At 34.8% G+C, this 24296-nt stretch overlaps 2 protein-coding genes across 3 annotated transcripts; one reads left to right on the forward strand and one right to left on the reverse strand.

The window, feature by feature from the left end:
- Positions 1–11397: 11397 nt before the first annotated feature.
- Positions 11398–18876, reverse strand: LOC128166678 (uncharacterized). 2 transcript variants are annotated; one of them, XM_052831994.1, is made up of 6 exons: positions 18739–18876; positions 18314–18448; positions 16208–17214; positions 15404–15642; positions 12589–12726; positions 11398–12434 (listed from the first exon to the last, which is right to left on the reverse strand). In XM_052831994.1, exons 2-6 carry the CDS (start codon positions 18440–18442, stop codon positions 11422–11424), a joined length of 2526 nt encoding a protein of 841 aa, XP_052687954.1. In that variant the 5' UTR covers positions 18443–18448; positions 18739–18876; the 3' UTR covers positions 11398–11421. The 2 variants fall into 2 exon arrangements, with proteins under 2 accessions (XP_052687954.1, XP_052687944.1); XM_052831984.1 differs by having other exon boundaries at positions 15395–15642.
- Positions 18877–19053: 177 nt separating this feature from the next.
- On the forward strand, positions 19054–23465 carry LOC128165721 (uncharacterized). Its single transcript, XM_052830518.1, has 2 exons — positions 19054–20549; positions 22265–23465. Exon 1 carries the CDS (start codon positions 19204–19206, stop codon positions 20536–20538), a length of 1335 nt encoding a protein of 444 aa, XP_052686478.1. The 5' UTR covers positions 19054–19203; the 3' UTR covers positions 20539–20549; positions 22265–23465.
- Positions 23466–24296: the final 831 nt, after the last annotated feature.

Raw genomic sequence — 24296 nt, forward strand, 5'->3', positions numbered from 1 at the left:
GCACTGTTTTCTGGTGACAAAAGTAACATAACCTATGACAAAACTGTTAATTTTCTTTTCACTGGACGGTTTAATTTCATCCAGTAACAATGTTTACAACTATATTCTATTGGTGACAAAGGTAACAGAGGCAATGAGAGGTGACGAGCCTTTTTCTGTTCAGCTGGGAAAAACGAGTGCGTGTACTCGTACTCGAAAGTCGTTTTACTCGATGGCTTGTCAGTTCAAAACTGTATGAACTATAATCGAATTTTTAAAGAAATAGAGGAGAAATTACATTATTGTAGATATCGATGTTATTATAAATCTGTGTTTCTAGCGATACTGTATAAGTAACTTTTTTTTATTTTCCACACGTTTACTCAGTGAAATAAACACCGGATGCTGAAGGGGAGTACTTTATTTCGATAAAATAAAAATCGGTAGGGTTTTTTGATATAAGAAATAAATGACAGACGTTGTCCGAAATTTTTAAAATAAGAAATTTCAAAAGCATTTATAAATGTGTATTTACGAGGGTTGTTCGGAAATTATTGAAACAACACAAATACCTATCTTTCTAAGTGGCAAATTTAAAAAGACAAGAGATGTTTGTGAAACACTTATGCCCCCCTCCCTTGGAAACATCCACAAAGAAAATGAACGTAAACTTAAATAACTCGAGCTTTCCTAAGTCCAAGGGCCATAACTCTGCCGAAAATTGCTCTATCATACCCAATATCAATCTTGACCTAGATATTATCATGATAAACCTGGGTAACAAATTTCATTTCAATATGTTCATCCTCTGCGAAGAAAATGAACGGAAACTGCAAAAAACTAGAATTTTTCTACGTCCAAGGGCCATAACTCTGTCGAAAATGGCTCGACCGTACCCAATATCGAACTCGACCTAGATATTATCATGATAAACCTGTATACCAAATTTCATTTCAATATGTTCATCCTCTGCGAAGAAAATGCGCGGAAACTGCAAAAAACTAGATTTTTTCTACGTCCAAGGGCCATAACTCTGTCGAAAATGGCTCGATCGTACCCAATATCGAACTTGGTTTGAACATATTTTATTGTATATATAATATACAAAGGGTTCGAACACAAGTTCTTGCAACTTACTAGGTTCTCACCCAATTACAAGTAATTTGCAATTGTCATAAAACATGGTACAGGTATATACACATATATTGAAAAAAAAATGGTAAAGAACAAAATAGTATACTTATGTAAATCTGCGAGAATTGATTATAAAGTTCTGTACAGCTGTGAAAATTCTAACATTAGTTTTATAATCTAGGTTGTCATTACCCCATAGTAAAGTAAGCGAATCTATAATACCTAAATTTTGTATTTGGAATAGTTCATTAAATAAGGTATTCCTTGCATTAGAAAATAGTTTGCAAACAAATAAAAAATGATATACATCTTCTTTCTTTCCACATATGCAATTTGGAGAATCAACAATATTTCTTCTGTGTAAATCATAATTCAGTAAACAAGTGTGTCTTAATTTTGTATGAATGATGTTAGCTACTCTTTTGCCATCTTCGCTAGCCAAGGGTTTTCGGTCCACTTTGCTCCCCATAAACCCTTGGCGGATTTCATTGCGAAAACTCGGTGATGTGGTGGCGCTATCTAGCGAGCAACTTGAGTTGCGCCCCTTGCATATTTACATTTTAATCGAATTAAACAACGGGTTATATACACACTACGGCATTAATACAACTTGAAAACATGTTGACTATCGAATATCGGAACATAATTAACGATGCTATTAAATACGAATTAAGTTATAAACTAGGGAAAGCATGGAATGTTTTATTCATAGTGTTTTGTAAGGACCTGTACCAGGAGTGAAAAAGTCGCGATTTATATCAAAGCTTTCATGTCATAAAACCAGGTATCGTTGTCGTAAATATTGTGAACCAAAGAAATTAAATAAAATAAATCTCATTGAACCTTTAAAAGCAATATCCATAAGCAGGAACGTATATACTAACGGGATGGGCAGCTTCTACATTCGCCATGTTTACTTCCCATGCTATCACGCGAGCCTTGACAAGTTTGTAGAACTATGTTCAATCCCAGTAAAATATATAGGTTTTTTAAGCGATCTGGTTAGACCATCGTTGGCGAGGCACTGTACTCGAGAACTTGTGTCTCAATTTGTTAAAAGCACCGAATGACTTACCAAAGATCACACACGTGTTTTCTTTTAAAGTTTATATTTACAAGCACTGCGATTGGATCAGCTACTCGCAGCTGCAGCCAATCATAAAACGGAGCTCGTCACCGAGTTTTCGCAATGAAATCCGCCAAGGGTTTATGGGGAGCAAAGTGGACCAAAAACCCTTGGCTAGCGAAGATGCTCTTTTGCCATGAAGAAAATATTTTGGAACTTTTGAATCACTGCCATTATTAGAGATGCTTCTTTGAAACTGGCGGATGGATGTTGATTTTTTAATATCCGAATTTAGAGAGTTCCATTTGCCTATAGCATCTGGAATAAATGATTTTTTATATGTATCATACTTAACTCTAGGAGGTATATAATTGTCTTCATAACGAGTATTGTAGCGAGAATTGTCTTTCCTAAAAATGTTAGCAATATCACTAAGATATTGAGGCACAAGATTGTAATGAATTTTGTACATAATCGTCATTTTAGCTATTTCTCTCCTTTTAGATAGAGAGTCCCAACCCGTTTCGAAATACAATGATTCCCTTGAGGCCAAAATTGGAAGTCCCGTGACAATTCTTGCAGCGTGTAGTTGTACTTTCTCTAACTTTTCAATTCCTGCAGAAGAACAACCATCCCATACAACAGAAGCATATTCTAATATTGGCCTTACAAAAGTTATATATAATTTTGATAGTTTGTCTCTGCCTAAAGTAAATTTAAGTTTCTTAAGTAGTCCTAATTTTTTACAAGCGATGTTCACTATATCATTGATGTACACAGACCACTTCAAATCATCAGAGAGCGTTAGGCCTAGATGTTTATGACAAGAAACAATATCTAACTGACAATCTTGAAAAAACAGTTCTGGGGTTACATTACGTTTTGATTTGCTAAAAAATACAACTTTGGTTTTATTAGGATTAAATTTAAGTAACCAATCATTGGACCATTTTTCTAATATTCTAAGGTCATGATTTAACACATTTTCGACATTTCTTAAGTTTTTATCCGCATACTGAATTGAATTATCATCTGCGTATAATCTACAAAAGGACAACATATTTTGTGCAACATCATTGACATAAATTAAAAACAAAAGGGGCCCAAGTACAGATCCTTGTGGCACTCCAGCATTAATACTTAAGCTGGATGATAATAAATCTTTATACATCACTTTTTGAGATCTGTTACACAAATAGCTGCTAAACCATTGAAAAAGATTGCCACAAATACCGTAAGTTTGTAATTTAAAAAGAAGCCCTTCATGCCAAACTCTGTCAAAGGCTTTTGATAGATCACAAAAAACAATGCAACATGATTTACCCTCATCAATATTCTTAACAATGCTATGATATGTCTCAATTAACTGGTACACTGTTGAATGACCGGGTAAAAAACCGGCTTGGTATTTATAAAATAAATTGTTACTATTGAAATAATTATAAACATGTTTGAAAACAATTCTCTCCATTATTTTACTTACACAGCTTAGTAAAGAAACAGGTCTATAATTACATGCGAGTGATGGGTCCTCTTTTTTAAAAAGAGGTAGAACATGGGCCATTTTCCAACTATTAGGAAATGATCGTTCTAAAAGAGACTTATTAAAAAGTAAACATAAAGGCTTGCATATTGTAAACATAGTTGATTTTAACATTTTGTGACTAATACTATCAGGTCCAATAGCTTTGTTGACTGGCAAAACAGATATAATGTCAGTCACTTCAAACTCTTCAATAAAAATGTTGTCTAAGGTTTCATCACATTGTAAGTACAATTCTGGTAAAACCTTACCGGTAGTCAGAATATTCGAAATAGATGAAAAATATTTGTTAAGCACTTCTGTCTTATCAACATCAGAAAACGCTGTTTTAACATTATTTTTATCATCTGTGTATTGTAAAGGTGGAATTTCACTGGTTGTTTTTGTTTGGAAAACGTCTTTAAGAAGTTTCCAGTATAATTTGTTATTGCTTTTACTAGAGTCATCAATAAAAGTTTCAATGTTGTCGTAGTAGTTAGAAAATGCTTGCTTTTTCATGTTGTTTACTTGATTTCGAACTTTTTTATACTTTGACCAATCACATATTTTGTTAGTTTTCATTGCAATGTTACGTAGACGATCTCTAATCCTAATTGTTTTACGTAGAGTAGAATCAAACCATGGCTTATCCTTAGGTCGAACAGTAATAGTTTTCTCTGGAATGCTCTCACGTACGCATTTGAGGAAATGAATGGTAAAATTTTCAGCAGCGACAGAGACGTTACTGGCTTCAGATATAAGAGTTGACCAGTTACTATCCTTAATCAAAAGATTTAACCTATCAAAGTCAGCACTTTTATAATCCCAAATTTTACGTTTGTACGCCCGCTTTAAATTATACTTCAGAACAAGCGAGATATGTGTAGCTTTATGGTCACTAAGAGTAGAGTCAATTTCAATAGTCCCTGCTTCGCCTATCTGAGTATCTATTGTTGTGAGAATAGGGTCTATAAGTGTGCGTGTCGTGCTGGAAATTCGCGTAGGTTCATGGATGTTGTTAATTAAACTATAGCTGGACATAACATCGACAATTGGATGTGACTGTGGAATATTTAGAAAATCAACATTTAAATCTCCAACTATGACTATTTTGTCGGATATTTCCCCAACTTTATCTAAAGACCATAAAAAATTTGTCCAAAATCTATTGTCAGCGTGAGGAGGACGATATATGCAACAGAGGAAAAAGTTACAGGTATGGTTTACGATTTCTATCCACAAACATTCTATCCCTACAGGTTCGTATTCTGAGCGTCTATGTACTTGAATGATGTTTGAAACATATATCATGACCCCACCTCCGTAACAGTTTCTGTCTTTTCTATAAATAGTATCAAAACCGTCAAGTGAAAGACTATCGTTCGACACAGTGTCATCGAGATGAGCTTCGGTAAAGCATAAAATGTCGAAATCATGAACCAAAGTATTAATATGAGCAATTTTGTGTCTGATACTTCTAATATTTAGGTGAATTATGTCAAGGACATTGTCAGTCATTGGTCCAGGGTTGACCTCAATATCGCCAGATATCATCAAAATAAATATGAAAAATTGTAGGTAAAAATTGATTAAAACTGCGTTATCCCTAATACGTATTGCAGTATTTGTGATGGTGATGACACATGATTTGAATATTGAATACATTTTCGAAAACTTAAAAAGAAAAGTGGCGGTCTTTGACAAACATCTGCATGAAAAATAGAAAGAGCCGATTGCAGCACGGTATTGCTCAATGGAGTTAGCCATTGTCAAAATGTTTGGATTTGAAAAATACCGGGTAACATAAGCGGCTGCAATCGGTAGAAAATAATAATGCCTTATAGAAAAATAGTGCCAAATAGAAAAATAGTGCCGGGTAGAAAAATTGCGCTAAGAAATTAAACATTGAAATTACAGAGCATGTACTATGACAATTGGTAACATATTGTTCAAGTAAAGTCTCAGAAAAAAATACAACAAAACAAAAATAAATCGTACACATGTGACGGTAAACATAGAATACAAAAAACAAGGAAGTGGAAACGAAACAACTACGTTGGGAACACTCTCCATTTGGAGAAGTAAAAAACCGTAATTGGTAAATGAAAAATAACAAAATATATGTACAGAATGTATGCAGACATAGAAGTTGCATGAAAAGAGTTAATTTGTGTGAAGATGAAGAGAGAAGTTATGATGGATAATAGTTAGATTTATATAAAATTGCTTATGTTTTATTTTGCTGAATTATAGTGACATATATATTTTAACATCAATGGAATGGTACATTGTATGTTTAAACAGGTGTGGTATCTTTATTAAGACTATTTGATTAAGAGGTAGTTTTATAAGAAAATAACACCGAGTTCACTTTCACAAAAGGAGTGGAGAAGATAGTACGGGAAGTCACTGTAGTCCATCAGATATCGTCCCGAATGTCGTGGCCGAATTGAACCAGCTCTGATTCCTCGCGAATGTGATATACTTTGCCATTGATGTCTTTGACCGATATTTTACCGTTCGATGACCACACCTTACTTAGTCGACCGCGACGACACAGTTGTCTGCATAAATACATCAGTCTGTCTCGGAATTTGGTTAGGTCTTCGTTGATCCTGACGTTCTTCGTGTCGTTATGGGAACGCAGTTTTTTCAGATCCTTTAGGATTCCGAATTTCGTGTCAACAGATTTCAGTCTCGCAATAATCTGTCGGGGCCCGTTTCGCGGTTTTCCAACTCGGTGGGAATTTATAATGTCGTCCGGAGAGAGTTCGATCCCGGCCTTGGTTGTGACATCGATAATTTTGGCTTTCGTGTCTTCAGCTGAGGATTCAGGAATGCCCGAGATTCTGATCAGAGGTCTTCTCCCGTATTGTTCTAGTTCATCCAACTGCATTTTGAGTTGCTTGTTTTCATCACGTAGTTTATCAACCTGGATACACAATGGTTTGACCTTTTCAGCTATCATTTGCGACATTTCCTCTCGGAGAGACTCTCTTACGACCACTCTCACAGCCTCTGCTATTTTCTGAATATCCTCGGCTGATATAGTAACGGGGGAGCTGAACACATATTGATGATGGAAACCCTGCTGATTGGGATCTGCAGTTGGTTGTGTGCCTTGCTCAGCAGTTGCATTAGGTGTAGACTGCATTATTGGTTCAGAGGGAGATTTGACAGATACTTCAATCTCTGTAGGTGTGCTGTCGTGTTCTCGTGATTTTTTGGGGGTGCGAGGATCCTCAATGAATGATATGGATAGGTCTCTCAATGCCCTTTTGTTGTTGGAATCACACATAATACAGAAAAGTACAAGCGATCACACATTAAAGTTTGCTACTAATATACAGGAGGAATAATTGTGATTTCGGACTTTATTGTCTATAAGTAGCATGGAAGTGTGAACTGTTCTCACCGAGTAAACAAGACACATAGAAAACACTGAAAATAAATAGGATTACCTCACATTTAGCTTAATCTTCAGCACACCGAATGTTTCTTTCATATATTCCTTGAAACTAGTTCATTCTCATCATCAATCACACACTTTTCGATAAAAAATTACATATTTTAGCGGAGCTCTGCAAACACGACCACTTCCCAACAAGGGCCGCAACTCCTTAATCATGATAAACCTGTATACCAAATTTCATTTCAATATGTTCATCCTCTGCGAAGAAAATGCGCGGAAACTGCAAAAAACTAGATTTTTTCTACGTCCAAGGGCCATAACTCTGTCGAAAATGGCTCGATCGTACCCAATATCGAACTTGACCTAGATATTATCATGATAAACCTGTATACCAAATTTCATTTCAATATGTCCATCTTCTGCGAAGAAAATGAGCGGAACTGTTGGTAAACCGACAGACCGACCGACCGACAGACAGCAGCAAGGCAATATGCCCTCCCTTCTTCGAAGGGGGGGGGGGGGCATAAAAATTGGCTGAACATTGAAAAATCCTAACCGAATAATTGAGCAAAGTAATATCACAAAATAATGAATAGTTTGTTAATGATAGTACATAAAGAAGTTGGTGTTCGGGGTACCCAGCGCAGGCACAAACTCGGAGTTTAAAAAAACTTAAACGTTTATCTTCATTTTAAGTGTTGTTTATGTTACACCTACAATTCTTGATAAAAAGAAATAAGATTATGTATGTTCATTTTGTTACTTATTATGACTAACTTTTAATGTGTAAGTTTTACTAGTTTTCGAGTTGAAATACGAAGAGAGTACTTAAATATTTACCCATCGTCTCAAGCCACGGGTTTTGTGACACAAAACCCGTGGCTTGAGACAATGATATTTACCAAGCAATTGAAATCTGGCTGAGACGGTTTATTGAATTTTGACGTCAAGATGGCGCAGCGAATATACATAAAATTGGTGTGAACCTCGGAAGAAGACCTTTTTTGACAAAGAATTTGCTTAAAAATAAAAACTAAACGATGGAAAACGGCCGAAAGCTTCCGTTAATAGTTTTTTATTGATTGTTTAATTAGAATTAAAACAAAAGGACTAAATAACAAGTACTTTTTTCACATTTTTATTTTAACAGTTCTAAGATATATAGAATGTAAGAGAAGTTTCACAGTAAGTTAACGTTTGGTTAGAAATTACTCGACTTAAAAAAAAAAATCAAGAATGGAAAATAAATATGTAACTGTTGCCATTTTGAAATAAAAAGAAAAGATGAAAAATAGTTCATGTTTTCCGTTCGTTTGTAAGGTGTTTATAACATACGAGAAAGGAAAAACGTTAAAATGACGTTCCGATGAGTTTGAGGTTGCGCCAGGTCATAAGCAAGTTTGTTTGTTTACCAGAAATGAGTTTACAATAACGACTACGACGACAGACAACGGACAAATTAGCCCACTTGAGCTTTCAGCTCAGGTGAGCTAAAAACTACACGATGACTAGAGAAAAAGAACTTTTTAACTGATTTTTTAATAGGGACTACATTGTAAATATCAAGTATTTTTTCGGGTAAATCTTTTCACAAAAAAATCAAGAACGAAGAGATTGTGTAAATGATGACATTTTAATTAATGAGAACGAAAGATGAGAAATGAAGAATAATTTTTATTTCCGCTCAACTGTAAGGTGTTTCAAACACAGCACAGGCACCTGAATTTTTATCAATCATGCAGTCGCTTAATAAGTCATATATCGAAAAATTCTACCCCTACTATATATAAATACTATATATAAATATTATATGTATTTATATATAGTATGGGTAGAATTTTTCTATATATGACTTATTAAGCGACTGATTGATAAAAATGCAGGTGCCTGTGAACACAGGCGCAATGAGAAGCATTAAGGTCAAGATCTAGTAGGCCTAAATCTTTTTGGAGCTAGAACCATTATGATGTCATAATTGATTTGAAGAATCTTTTCCCCGTACTTTACGGCTTTGAAGGAATTATGTAGAAAATTAAACATTTTCTTGACATTTTATGTTAAATCATTGGAAAAGTAATCCCGAAACCGATATTCAACTTGACATCATTTTAAAGAGGAATTCAAGAGCTTGTTGAACCGTTTTTGGGGAGACTGTAGGCATTCTAGAAATATTTTACTAGTCAAAAATGGACAAAACTTTGAAATTCATTTTTCCCCTTTATATTTCATAGAAATATGGTTGTTTAAAACAATTTTTTCATTGTTTTCCCAACAATTTTAGCCCCGGTACACCCTATTAAACAAAGCTATTGTTATGAGGCATCATTGAAAGAATTTATATTTTAAATTTTATAAAACCTGTAGGCACCTTTCATTTACTAGATCTTGACCTTAAAATGACGTTGCGATAAGTTATAGATAAATGGATAATACTGTGGACCACATTATTACCATGCCTGTAAACCAGGCCAATGGAAATAGTGCGGCAGACGGATAATGTGCACTATAATATTTTTTTATATATATTATTTTTAAATTATATGAAGGAGGGAATTTAAATAGCTTGAACATGAAATTTTCTGGCTAATTTTCTAAAGGATTGAAAATGTATCGCAAATTCAGGACGCCTAGTAAGAAGTGAGAAACGACAATGATCACATGATTATAACGGCCCTACCAAACATTGCACTTTAACAAGAGGCCCAAGGGCCACATCGCTCACCCGAGCAACAACGGCCAACTAGCATATCTCGGGACCTTAGCAGATTTACAAATTCAAATGCAAACACTTGGACAGATGCTAAAGTAATTAGTTTATACACATGTAATATACTTATTCATATTAAATGAATTCAATTTAGAAAAGGGGTCACTATATTCTGCAGAGAAAAAAAAAGCAGCAAATCTTTCCTAGAATGTTTCAGTTCCATTTACAACATTTTAAGGATTTCCTCATTTACACAAAACTGAAGTTTTGTTTTATCATACTTACCATATCTTAAGGGTCTCCGATCCTCAGCCTCAGAGTATTTTTATCATAAAAATGTTATTTTTCTTTCAAACTTTATAAATGAAATAAAATGAAATTGTTAGATGGTATCTATGCATTCTACAAAGTTAATGCAAACTTGCCGACTATGGATATAATGGAATAGAGAAACAAGTTGAGTTTGAAAAAAAAGTACCGGGGCATCGGTGGCTTAAACTCTTTCCCAACATGTAAATGATTAGTAGTTCTCCATGGATCCATTACGCCAAGCATATCGTTGTATGACGTATGGAAGTACTTATACCAAAACACTTATTAAAATTGTCTGTATAAAAGTCAGATTTATGGTAGGAATAAAAGAAATCCGGATAATTTAGAGTTATCAAACATTTGTGAGGATCGGATATAGTTAAATCATGCGTGTGTAAATGTTGGTCCCTTAGAATTCCCCTATATTGCAATTTAATTAAAATTAGAACTTCCATCCCCTTGCCCATAGTTGTCTAAATCTGATCCAAAGGGATTAAGGTATAAAATACTTCAATCTTCTCCACACTTACACAAATAATGTAAAGACCCCACACTAGTTTGCTCCAAGAACAATTTATACACAACTCCATTTTCTACAGATTTTTTATTCTATAATGTTATAAACAAAATATTGCAGACGCACACATACCTTTATGACTCTGAGGCCTCACAACTTTATGAATACGATATATTTTTTACTGTTATCTAAGTTAACTTAAAAAATCAGTTGAATACCGGTACCTATTTTTTTTTGCAACTGCTAAGCAGAGCAGCAATACATACATCAGAGTAGTTCACTAATATATGGGATAATACAGTTGTCAAAGCAAGTTATCAAGTAATTAAAATTGTTGATATATTGCTGACTTGTACTATACAGTAGGGACACTAGGAGCAATGTTGACAGGTCAGTTAGTTGGAATCTGTACAATAAAGGGGAACAATTTCAAGATTTTGTACATCACAACCGGAAGTTTCTCACTGATTCTAATGGCTAGGTTTATCAACATTCTCAATTCTGATTCTAAATGATTGGGCTGATCAACACTCTTTAGTCTGATTCTGGATGATTGGGCTGATCAACATTCTCAATTCTGATTCCGGATGATTGGGCTGATCAACACTATTTAGTCTGATTCCGGATGATTGGGCTGATCAACATTCTCTAGTCTGATTCTGGATGATTGGGTTGATCAACATTCTCTAGTCTGATTCTAAATGATTGGGCTGATCAACATTCTCTAGTCTGATTCTGGATAATTCTAGATGATTGGGCTGATCAACATTCTCTAGTATGATTCTAGATGATTGGGCTGATCAACATTCTCTATCCTAACATCACTCTCAGTCTTGGGAGGGTAAAGTTTCACTTGCACTTGAGGAGACATTTCACTATTATGGCTGTGTATGGACAATCCATATCTATGCTCAGAAAAATAAGTGACATCCCGTGGCTTAAATCCTGCAATAAGCATGGCCCGAGTAGCTGTCTTCCTCAAACAATTTGCTGTGTAGCGTTTACAACCTGCAGCCTTGCATATGTCTGGAAGGAAGTCAACAAATGCTCTACGTTTCAATGTAGTATCTCTGTACCATAGACTGCATATCGTGGGATCAATGATTGCATCTTTATAGCAGTAATTAAAGAGATGCGATGCCCTTGAATCTGTTTTATCCAAGAAGAGCTTCAACAATTTTACAGGACAATTTCTTTTTCCATTTTCATACATTCGCTTGTCATACATAGCTTCACATATAGGTATGCCCTCTTGGTCGTTTTTTAATTTTCTTTCACGTTTCAAACAAGCATAAGTCTCACCCTCTTCATCAACTTTGAAATCAAAGGAATCCAACCTGAGATGATAAGAGAAATCGATTCCCTTGGATAGGAAATGCACAACAATAACATACCACACTGCCAGTCGCAGATGAACCGGAGACAAATATGCATTCTCAAGGAAAACAGACATTTTTTGTAAATCTGCATCGTCAATGGTCTCTTGGTTAGGTGGTAGAGGATAAGTGATCAATCTCTGCTTCAGAACGCCTATCAGACCTTTATTTGCAGTTTTAAAGGCTCTGTCATTGACAATGTCAATGTTACGACCAAGGGACACTAAATGTCGGTTTATGGCCGCTCGAATTCCCTTCATTGTGTTTTTGTGATATTCTGCTGGTTTCTTTTTTTTTCGATCAGGCTGTGGCTTTGCTTCACAGTAGAATCTTCCAAGTTTATTCGCTAATTCGTCCTCATCAACAGTAGCCATATCCATGGGAACTCCATATGATTCAGTGTGCCAATCTACAATTTAGAATGCACAATGATGCTTAAGATTTCACAGTTCATAAAGAATACATGTATATTTAACTTAATATATTTAAAATGATTTAGGGGCTTCATCTGTTATAAAAAAATTTTGGATGCATTTGTAAATACCTAAAAAAGTCATACACACCTTGTAGAATCTTAACACCCCATCTGGTATTTTGTTTTGTGGCCTTTGATTGTATATCAAGATCAAAGATTTCTTGAACTTCTTTGTCCGAGAGCTTTTGAAAACGATGTGATGATGGCTTGTCCTGGGTTGTCTGATCTGCAAATATATGTTGGTTTGTACCTTTATACAAATCCATATATTTGATAGAATATTGTCATTATCTAAATTTAGCAATTCTAATTTGAGATGCAGCAGTAGTGCTTTATAATCATCCCCTCCAAATACAGAGAAATATTCGCCCCCGGTTTTATTTTCGCCCCTTTTGCCCATAAAGAGCTAGCGGAAGGTTTGATAATTGATATTAATCAAACTGGTTTCCTTCTACCGGTACTCGGATTTTAATAAATCCCAGATAAAAAAAAGTCATCAATAAAAAAAGATTATGCACGATATTAATTCTCTGTTGTATGAGAGGTTCGAGGAATGCCTTGTATTGAGCGAAGCCCAATAGCCCTCAAGCTCTCCCTTTATCCCTAATACAACAGGGAACACAATCTTTTTTGAATATTACATGTACATTATCTTATATGCCTATTGTTAATAAAATAACTTTGTTCACTTGAAGATAAAGGTACTTAACACCAAACCAAGATACAACAAGTGAAAAGCTGTCAGTGAGACTGCAAACCAGGTTTTCTTTTATGTGAACTGTATCCATAATCCATGATAACCCTGAATTGATAAACACTACCTACCGTGTCCAGTAAAGTGAAGTACCCTATATGCAATATTTTGCCAAAAAATGATTAAGTTCAAAAGCTGGTATTTTTTCCATTAATTATCAGAAATCAAATTCCTAGCAATATGCACACCGCTAATATATGTACAATTGATCTACAAAAGAACAATTTCCTATCTTGAAACTGTAGGAGGAGTTATTCGTACAATGAGGGTACCCTATATGCAATATTTTGCCAAAAAATGATTAAGTTCAAAAGCTAGCATTTTTTCATAAATCATCAGAAATAAAATTCCTAGCAATATGCACACCTCTGATATATGTACAATTAACCTGCAAACGAACAATTTTCTATCTTGAAAACTGCAGGAGGAGTTATCCGTACAATGAGGGTACCCTTTTGGCAGCAGCCCGCCAGCCCACCATTTTAATAACCGGTTAAAAATAGTCCTGGCCACTAAAATTTGGAACAAAATGAAAGCTTGCTTCCATTTCAAAATTTCCGTCTGAACCCACAATTCTACACCATATTAATTATCTATTTAGATGTTCAACTGCCAATGAACTTGCTTTCTAAAAGACAACTATTTTTCTAAAAAAAAAATTGGAATTTTTCCTGTTTAAATTCAAAGGATTTTTGTATAATGTTATTAATAATTTGTTATTTACAAGTACTAATAGACATGATTTCATTTAAATGAATATACATATTTTTAATGTGTGAAATATGATTTTAGAACAAAAAATTGGTAAAGTTGTTCAGGAAAAAATAAATATATCTATCACATGTTTAGCTCAATGTGCAGTGGATATCACTCATTAATAAAAAAATTTATATTCTACTGCATTCTTACGCCATGTGGTGTCAAAATTACACAATACGAAGCTTTAGGCAGACATAAAATGAAAAAGTAACAGAATAATCAGTTGAAAGTGAAGAGTTATAAATAGGAAGCATTTAATGCTGTTTTATTTCTTTTTGTAAATTGATAAAAATATGTAAGAAAATGAAACGCTTAAAGTTAATCATCAAGGAACCTTTATCCATGCTTAAAGTTGTTGAGTGTTGACGTCTTGTAAAGAATGTGTTGTGCGACTCACAATTATCATGTTTACAGAAAAGATCGAGGTTTAACAAAAGACGTGGTAAAACATGTGATAAAAAGAATCTCTCTTGATTTGCGATGGTATATGATTTTTATCAACTCATTTAGTGTTTTCTATCCCAAGTCTTGGCGTGGGGACAAACACAAGATGAACAAAAATCATATACCATCGCAAATCATGTCCATTTTAATGAAAAATAGGATAAAAGCATTTCCGAGGATTTTGCTTTGAGTTTGACATTGACCTGTGATTTAGAAATTTCAGAACTTTAAGTCAAGCTCATAACCCCTAACAAACGTTTTTTTGGGGTTTTTTTTTGGGGGGGGGGGGGGGGGGGGGGTTAATATGAGAAAGATAAAGCCAATGGAAAATAGTTTTATGTGGTCTAAAACTGGTTTTTAAAAAGAACTGTATGACCTTTACATTTGGTTTAAGGTCGCTTCACACTCTTTACTCAAAAGCTTAGTTTAGGTGATGCATGAGCCAGATAGGGCTAAGGGGAGTTTAAATATGTTCTAAAAAATTATTATTTTTTGGTGTGGTTTGATGACTTTGACCCATGACTTAGAAATGTCATTCTAGATCACTGCGCACCCTTTGACCAAAGGCATTTTTGGGTGATGTATGAGCCAGATTAAACCAAGGGGACAAAATATATGATTTGGACATGGATTTTTCAGATGTAAGTTCAAATATGATCATAACCATAGACCTAGACCTAGAATCTATGTTCAATGTCACTGCACACCCTTTACCCAAGGGCACTCCTTAGGTGTAGTATGAGCCAGATTGGGCCAAGGGGAATATATGCCCCAGACAAGTCAGATTGAGAGACAGCTACAATTACGGATGGACAGACTGATTCCTTTAGGGTACTACTCACAGTGCAGAACCATAACAAGAGGACAGGCACATTTTGATCACATTGTTCCCTTTAGGTTGGCACTTAAAACAAATATACCAACTCTATAAACTTACCTGACTTACTCATTGAACTTGAGGACATTTCTTCTTGACCTGAATTCTCCTCGGACGACATCGAAGGGTTATCATGAAACCAGCTGGAATGACTTGTTTGGGTTTCATCTCTCTGTGCTGTTGACAAAAACATCCCCCCATCTGTTTGGATGATGCTGTCTTCCGGTTCCACTTTAACGATACTGAGACTCACCTCAGCACTAGGGTCAGTACTTGTAGCACTGTTACTAGTAGAAGTGTCTGTTTGACTGAAAATTTATAAAACTATTTGATAACTTATTAGGGTAATTGTATAAAACTCTATATATATATATATATATATATTTGAAAATGTGTTTCTTTATTATGTAAGCAAAAATTTTTGTGTAAATCTTTAAAAGGGTCAAAAAGTTATATTCTTGACATCCAATGATAACCACACCATGGGTTGATGGTTTCATTATTCATGATAATAATTCTGACTAATCTGACTTTTTGAAATTCAAATATTAGTAATAAACAGTGATACATGTATTAATTAAAAAGTTCACTGGGATATGAACTTGTTGTTCATGATCAATTTGAACAAATCTTCTACAAAGCCTTTTGGAATTTAATCATTTACAATACTGTTTACTTCTTAGATAATCCCTTCACATGGGTATAATGTAAGCAATAAAATACCAAAAAAGGATTTTTGTATAAATTATTTAAACAAAATATTTGACAAACCCTTTAATACTAAATAGATGTAATACCTATCTTGTGAGGATTTCATAGTAAGAATTTCATAATAAGATAAAGAATTTACTGCTCAAGAATATGATACTACACCTGTTTGATTTTTCTGTAGGTTTTCCTGAAAACTCATGGATATTTAGCTGCTGAATAGAATTCTGACTGGAAACCATTCGTAATTGTTCATTGTTCTTGTCAATGCCAGCACTGACTCCAGAGGAGTCACCAGAAAAGGAACCTATTGGTCGTGGTACTTCCTTTAAAAACACAGGATAAGGTTCAGCTTGTGGTGTTTTTTTCGTAAGTTCAAAGGTGGATGGTTGAACAGTCTGTAGTGAATGTTGAACACTTGGGATCATAGGAATGATAAGGCGGGCATTCAATGGATTCATAGATCCAGTTGTTTGAACTGGTAAAGATTCTGGAGAGTTCAAAGAAGTAGAGCCTCTCTCATTAAACTTTGTGTTGGAGAAGAAAATGACTCCATTACCTGATGAAGCAGTCTTTTGAGTGTTTATGGCCATGGGCACAGTGTTTGAAGGGGTTATGTATAACATGGATTGATCAGTTGGGCAAGGACCTTGTCTCAACTCAGTTCTCTCCCCTGGACTATTCTGATACTGGGCAGGACAAAGTTGAGATTTTTGTGTGGATGCAATACTTTCACTGCTAGAATGATCAGAGGAGTCCTTGTTTCCAAAAGAAGACTGTTTTAATCTTTTTGAAAAATCACTGTCTGAATACTCGTAGGGCCGTTTCTGTGAAGATCCTAGTACTTTTAATAAGTTTGTTATCCGAACATGCTTAAAATCAGCCTGGTCAATGGGTTCCTGAATATTAGAGCTTGATGACAATATGCTCTGGCTAAAGTCTTTGCAACAACTAATTACACTGTCAATGTGCAATGAGCGAGCCAATTTTTCAACATGAATGTAGTTTTCCTCTGTCAACATGAGGTAACCTTCATAAAGATATTGAAGGAAAGTCATCACAGATTCCTTTGTCATGTCGGATTCTACTCGGATTTCTAAAAGAGAACCACATGTGTAATTTTCTATGGACTGTAGTACCGGGCAGGAAGCAGATAAAACCAATCTGTGTGCCTGAAATAAAAAAAAAAAATTCTATTATAATATTTTCGCTGTATTTCAACTCATGCATGGAAATAATAATGCATTCATTTTTTTGGCATGAAAGTTCGACAGAATGTGACCCAATACAGTAGAAATCTAACTCTAAATCAACATTCCAGCTGATGGACTGAAGAGCTACAGTTTTGTACATACTTAACACTTACTATACAAATTTTCCAACACAGGTTGGTGAAGTATTTCATTTCATGAGACAGATTCTTGTTTTACTTATCACTTTGTTATATTACAATAAAGATTTCATAGCCTGGCTTTTTTTTTCATAATAATCATCATTGCTGCTGGAAGAGGAGTAGAAAGAATAATCTTACCGTGACCAGGCTACACTCAGGTCACAATAAGAATTCGGAAGTCATACCAATGCACTTTTGAGATTACATGTACGTCACTATTTCCAGCAACAATATAGGTATTCTAGATCAATCATATTAAAATTTAGGTGAAATGCAATGCAATACTTTTTTTCATGTGCTACAAAGTGAGTATAGTGGTCAAATTCTATTGTTATCCCAAGTTCGTATGACATCGATTTGTCTTTTTTATAGGGATGGGACGATCCACCGATGCATCGCAGTATTTATTTTGACGATATTTGGATCGATACATTTACCATTAATACAACGATACCTTACCGAACTTTTTTTATTTTTCAAAAATATCCGAGCTTCATATATCGGCTATTTTTAGTCCGCGCGCCTAATATGAAATTATAAAGATGGCGGAAAACCTCGTAAAGTTGTCAAAACTGTAAGGAAGCTGAATATGGAGTGTGGAAAACTTGTTTATGAAAAACTAGTGTACACGAGACTAAAGTAATTTGTAAATTGTGCAACGCTCATTATGAATATAACAAAATAACTTTGGACATGCGGTAATACATCTGCAGGTTGAATAAATTTTAAACTTTTATTCATGTATTTCGTGATATGTATCGTATCGCATCTCATGTATCGTGATATGTACCGAATCGGCTCAGTACAGTATCATCCCAGCCCTATTTTTTTTAATAATGAAAGAACAGGGGTGGGGGGAGGGGGGGAGGGCACCTTACCATCACAGATATGTTGTCCGACTTGATAACAGCATCACAAAATTTTTGCTTCTTCCACAGTGCACACAGCTGAGACTGCAGGTTGCTGGACTGCACAGGGCTCATGTAGATCTTGTGATAGCTTATCATTGTGACCTATAATTGACAAAACAGTGCCATAAACAGAACACTATTTGGGGAAACAAATCCTCAAAGCAATTTTAACCTACAAAATTTTAACAAATTAAAAATATGTACTTGTTTTGCTTATCAACAACAGTAGTTTAAGTATATTGTCGCCATCGGGGTTTGAATGTACACAATACAAATTACAAGAAGCATCTATCAAAACATGTAAAACCAGAAAAAAATCAATATTTTCAGATTAAAAGAAAATGTATACGTCCTCGCATAAGTTAGTAAGTAGAAAAAGGCATTAGGCGTACCTGTGTCTTTTCAAACGCTTATTACAAGCTCCACATTAATTAATGCTAAACTGCGCTTAGTCAGTTAGTAGAAAGTAAACATCGCATCTTTTGTTTATAATTGACTCACACCGCCATTAAAAATGCAGCGGTAGCAAGATACATCGTACCCTGGATAACTCGTACCCATAATGACAGAGTACTAATTTTCAATTCTGTTACGTCATCATACCAAGGGAATCACGTGAGATAGCATTGCATCTGCGCAGACGGGTCAGTGCGTTGTTACTGCTTGAAGTAGACGGGCGCTTCGATTTAAATAGTTCTAATTCCGTTGTAAACGGAAGATTTCATCGGAGTTTTACACCCTTTTTTGTCGTGGACAAAAAATTAACGGGTGAATCATTTAATTCATAATAATCTGTCGTGGACAGATTTTCTTTAGTATACTTACCAATTAATACAACGAGTTCGCAGAACACGTGCATGACTATGGCATCCGCCATGTTGAAAAAGTCGGAACGCGAGAAAGATTCAAGAGGGAAGAGCACCAAGCCTGAATCAGTCTCGCTACCAGTGCAATTTCCGTTGACTACTATTTCACATGAAAGTTTTTTTGAACGAATGAGCTCGCCGAGCACGTTACATGTGACAAAAAATACTGTCGGTCAAGGATCATCACGATCCACTATGGCCACCAGGACAGAGACATGTACTTCACCTCAAAATCAAGTTAATGAAGAAACCGGAAATGAGTCTGTTGAAAACAGAAATTCTCAGAATTTTGACAATTTGGCCAAATGCTTCGAAATGTTGACGAACACTATCACAGCCGGTTTTCAAGGACTTAAGTCGGACATGGCTGAACTTGTTTGTGAGAAAAGTGACAATAACTATGTAGACAATAATTATGAGTCTGATGAATTTTACTCTGATGGTGAAATTTATGAGAAAGACAGTGAGTCAAATACAATGACTGTGGATGATTTATTGTCAAAAACAAAACTGTCGGGCTCAATATCCGGTAAACCTGATTCCGGGAAAAATGAAAACGAAAGTGGGTCACAGTCGAGATTTATGAAAGTCGCTTCTGAACAAGTAACTTTGCAAGACGTTACAACAGAGCCCATACACAAAGACTTAGCAAAACTTGTGAACGATCTTATGTTCAAGGTAAAAATTGACAAAAAGTTGGCCGAACAGGTGAAAGAATCTGCTGAGAAAATCAAACGACCAGAAAATTGCGAGAGTCTCGTGTGCACAAAAGTCGATGAATTGATATGGAACAGATTACAAGTTCCAACCAAGTCGCTTGACAGCAGATTTCAATACGGTCAACTCTTTTTAGTGAAAAGTGTGACAGTACTTGTAAACATTTTGGATAAGATTGTGTCAAACAAAGATGTAGAAAAAGAAGAGTTAGTCAGAGAACTGATCAAGACTGTTGAAATGCTCAGTTATTCGAATTACGAACTCAACATGAGACGAAGAGAATGTTTAAAAAGTGACATAGACAGTGTGAATTATTTGTCACTTTTTTCGTCTGGAGTTCCTATAAACCAGTTCCTTTTTGGGGGAGAATTGGGGAAACGCTTAGATGAAATTGAAAAGACCAATAAAGCAGTCAATAGAGTTATGACAAGCAAGAATATGAGACGAGGCACCTTTCATGGAGCTCGAGGTCAGAGATTTCAACCTTACTCCAGACCGTCTGGGTCACAGGGCTATTTCCGAAGCAGGAATGTCCCTTTTTTAGGCCAAACTTCCAAGAGAGGGAATTACAACAGGAAGTTCACAAAAGGCAAAAAGAAACAAGAATGATTATTGATGGGGTAAGAAATAAAATTAAAAACATCAAATTTGAAAATGAATCGGTTGAAGTTCTGTTACCTGAAAATTTCAGGGCAGGTAGACTGAAACAATTTTTAGATGAATGGAAAGATATTACATCAGATAAAACTATATTAGACACTGTAAAAGGATGTCATATTGAAATTACAAATGAATATGAGTTAAATCAATTGAGCCCATCATACCCCTTGAGATTTAATGAAAGAGAAGCTGATATTGTGTCTAAAGAAGTTTACAAAATGTTAGACAAGAATGTCATTGAGAAATGTAATCATTGTTCTGATGAAATTATATCAAATATATTTATCAGGCAGAAAAAAGACAAAAGTTATCGAGTTATACTGAATTTGAAAAAATTCAACAGTTATGTAGAATACAATCATTTCAAAATGGAAAGTTTACAATCGGCTCTGAATTTAATGAAACAAGGGTGTTATATGGCATCAGTTGATCTGAAAGATGCATACTATTCAGTTCCACTTGCGAGAGAATACAGAAAATTCATGAGATTCATGTGGAAAGGAGAATTGTTTCAGTACACTTGCCTTGTTATGGGTTTAGCATGCAGCCCAAGAAAGTTTACTAAACTTATGAAACCAGTTTATTCAGATCTTAGAAAACTAGGCTTTTCTAATGTTCCATACATTGATGATGTGTATTTGCAAGGTGATAATCAATATGATTGTTGGGAAAATGTTAAAACTACTGTCAACAAATTGCAGAGCTTGGGTTTCATTTTGAATATTGAAAAATCAGTCTTCATCCCTAAACAAGAAATAGTGTTTTTAGGGTTCATTTTGAATTCAGTAGAGATGACAGTGAAATTAACACAAAATAAAATTGATAACTTGTACCAATGTTGCCAAAAAATTTTAAAGTTGAAAAAAGTCAAAATTTTAGAGATTTCTCAATTGCTTGGCTTTATGGTGGCTAGTTTTCCAGGAGTTGAATATGGACCTTTATTTTACCGTACTTTAGAAAATGACAAAATTGATGCATTAAAATATTCTCGAGGGGATTATAATGCAAGTATGGAAATTTCCTTGGAAGCAAGAAATGACATAAACTGGTGGATAGAAAATGTACACAAATGTATGAAGCAAATTTGTCATGGTGAACCCAATTTTCTTGTCAGAACTGATGCATCCAGTAGTGGATGGGGAGCTGAGTTTGATAATGTAACTACTGGTGGTAGATGGAATGAACAGGAATTACAATTGCATATAAATGAACAAGAATTGTTAGCAGTATTATTTGCTCTTAAATCTCTGTGTAAAAAGATTTCTTGTGCTCATGTCCACATATTGTCAGACAATACTACAACAGTATGTTATATAAATGCTATGGGAGGTAGTAAGTCAAGATCTTGCAATAAGATAACTAGAGAAATTTGGTTTAGGTGTATAAATAAAGAGATCTGGCTATCGGCTTCTCATATACCTGGTTCTAAAAATACAGTAGCTGACAGATGTTCTAGAGTTTTTAATGACCACACAGAATGGATGCTTAATCCTAAAATATTCAACAAAATTAGTACATTAATATGGGGACCATTTGACATTGACATATTTGCGTCAAGACTTAATAAACAATTGCCTAAATATGTAGCATGGAAACCTGATCCAAATGCTGAGTTTATTGATGCATTTTCAGTCAATCTAAACAAGTTTTATTTCTATGCATTTCCTCCTTTTAGTGTCATAAGTCGAGTTCTTCAAAAGATTCAGAAGGAAAAGGCAGAGGGGGTGATGGTAGTCCCTGTATGGCCGACACAGACATGGTACACAAGTCTGTTGGAACTGTTGGTGGATGTTCCTCGAATAATTCAAAAAGAACAGGGCTTGCTGAAACTACCGCATTCCGAAGAGAAGCATTCGATGAAAATAACTTTGATGGCATGTCGTGTGTCTGGATCAAATTCCAAGAACAAGGAATTTCGCGAGACGTATTACAAATCATCAAAGAATCGTGGAGAGGATCTACCAGGAGTCAGTATGCAACAATCATTAAGAAATGGACAAGCTTCTGTGGTGAAAGGAGTATTCATTTTTTTCAACCAACTATAAATGATGTGTTAGAATTCTTGTTAAAATTATATAAGGGAAATTTAAGTTACAGTTGTATAAATACTGCCAGGTCGGCATTATCATGTTTTGTAAAGATCGATGGTACTGATGTGGGGAAACACCCATTAGTCTCAAGATTCATGAAAGGTATTTTTCAACTAAGGCCTACTCTATCTCGATACAATGAGATTTGGGATGTGGATATTGTTTTTGATTACATTAGAAATATGAACTGCAATGAAATGCTATCTTTAAAACAGCTCACTTTGAAAACTGTTTCATTAGTAGCCCTAATTTCATCCCAAAGAGTACAATCTATTCATAATATATGTTTGTCAAATATGAATGTTGATGATTCAAAATATGTGTTTTATTTAGGTAAGATTAAACAATCTAGACCTAGTTGTAAATCGTTTTATATGAGTCTAGAAAGGTTTCCTGGAGAGGAAAACTTGTGCATTTTTAAGGCTTTGTCAGAATATTTAAAAAGAACAGAAAGTATCAGAAATGGTTGTGACAAAGTTTTTATTAGTTATTTGAAACCCCACAAGCAAGTAAGCAAAAACACTATTGCGAGATGGATCAAGACTTTTTTGGGTCTTGCTGGAATCAATATAAAGAAATTCTCAGCACATAGCACTAGAGCTGCTTCTTCTTCAGCTGCAATACGGAATGGTGTACCCATTACAGAAATTCTAAACAAAGCAGGATGGAGTTCTGAAAAAACTTTTTTCAAGTATTACAATCTAGATGTAACAAAAACCAAATGATGTGTTTGTGTTTCTTTAAAGTTTTTGTGGAAACATGCTTTATTAAAAAGAAATAAACCAGTTATCAATTTAATTGTTGTATATTTCAAATAAGACGGTGCATTTCAAAACCTTAAATTCTGTAAGGAGAGGTTTGATTGGTTTTCACATACTGGTTTATTTTGAAACAACTTGGCACATCAATGCTTTAAAATCTCACGTGATTCCCTTGGTATGATGACGTAACAGAATTAGAAAATTAAACGATACTTACCTGTAAGTTGAAGTTTGATTGGAATTCTGTTTCGTCATCTTTATACCAAGGGGATTACGTGCCCACCCTTTAAGGCCCTCCCATGTATGGACTGTTGGGGTGTTTATGTTTTGGTATTGATGAGCCAAGTTGTGATTTTAAAAACTGACCCGTCTGCGCAGATGCAATGCTATCTCACGTAATCCCCTTGGTATAAAGATGACGAAACAGAATTCCAATCAAACTTCAACTTACAGGTAAGTATCGTTTAATTTTCTAATTTGTCCATTTGTGAACAGAACAATTTATTCCTGCATATGAGAATCTCTATTATCTATCAAAACAATGAATGAAGATACTAATAAAAATAATTCAAAACATATGTTTCATAAAATGTAAGTTTATTATTCAGCTGTTATCAGAGACATAAATAACATGTCTCTGGCTGTTATATAATGATCAAGGACGATTTTTGATTTACGAATCATAATATCAAAAGATCCTAAACAATTAACCTCTTCATTAAAAAGTCTGTCCAAGGTTATCTTGTTCAAAAATGTGTTTGATAAATCATATTTTAATATTGACAATTTCCGGTGTCTTTGTCTGTGATAACACAATCGGAATCCATTTTTGTCCAATATCCAATATATTTCATCG

This window comes from Crassostrea angulata, chromosome 1, assembly GCF_025612915.1.
Source record: "Crassostrea angulata isolate pt1a10 chromosome 1, ASM2561291v2, whole genome shotgun sequence".
Taxonomy (NCBI): domain Eukaryota; kingdom Metazoa; phylum Mollusca; class Bivalvia; order Ostreida; family Ostreidae; genus Magallana; species Magallana angulata.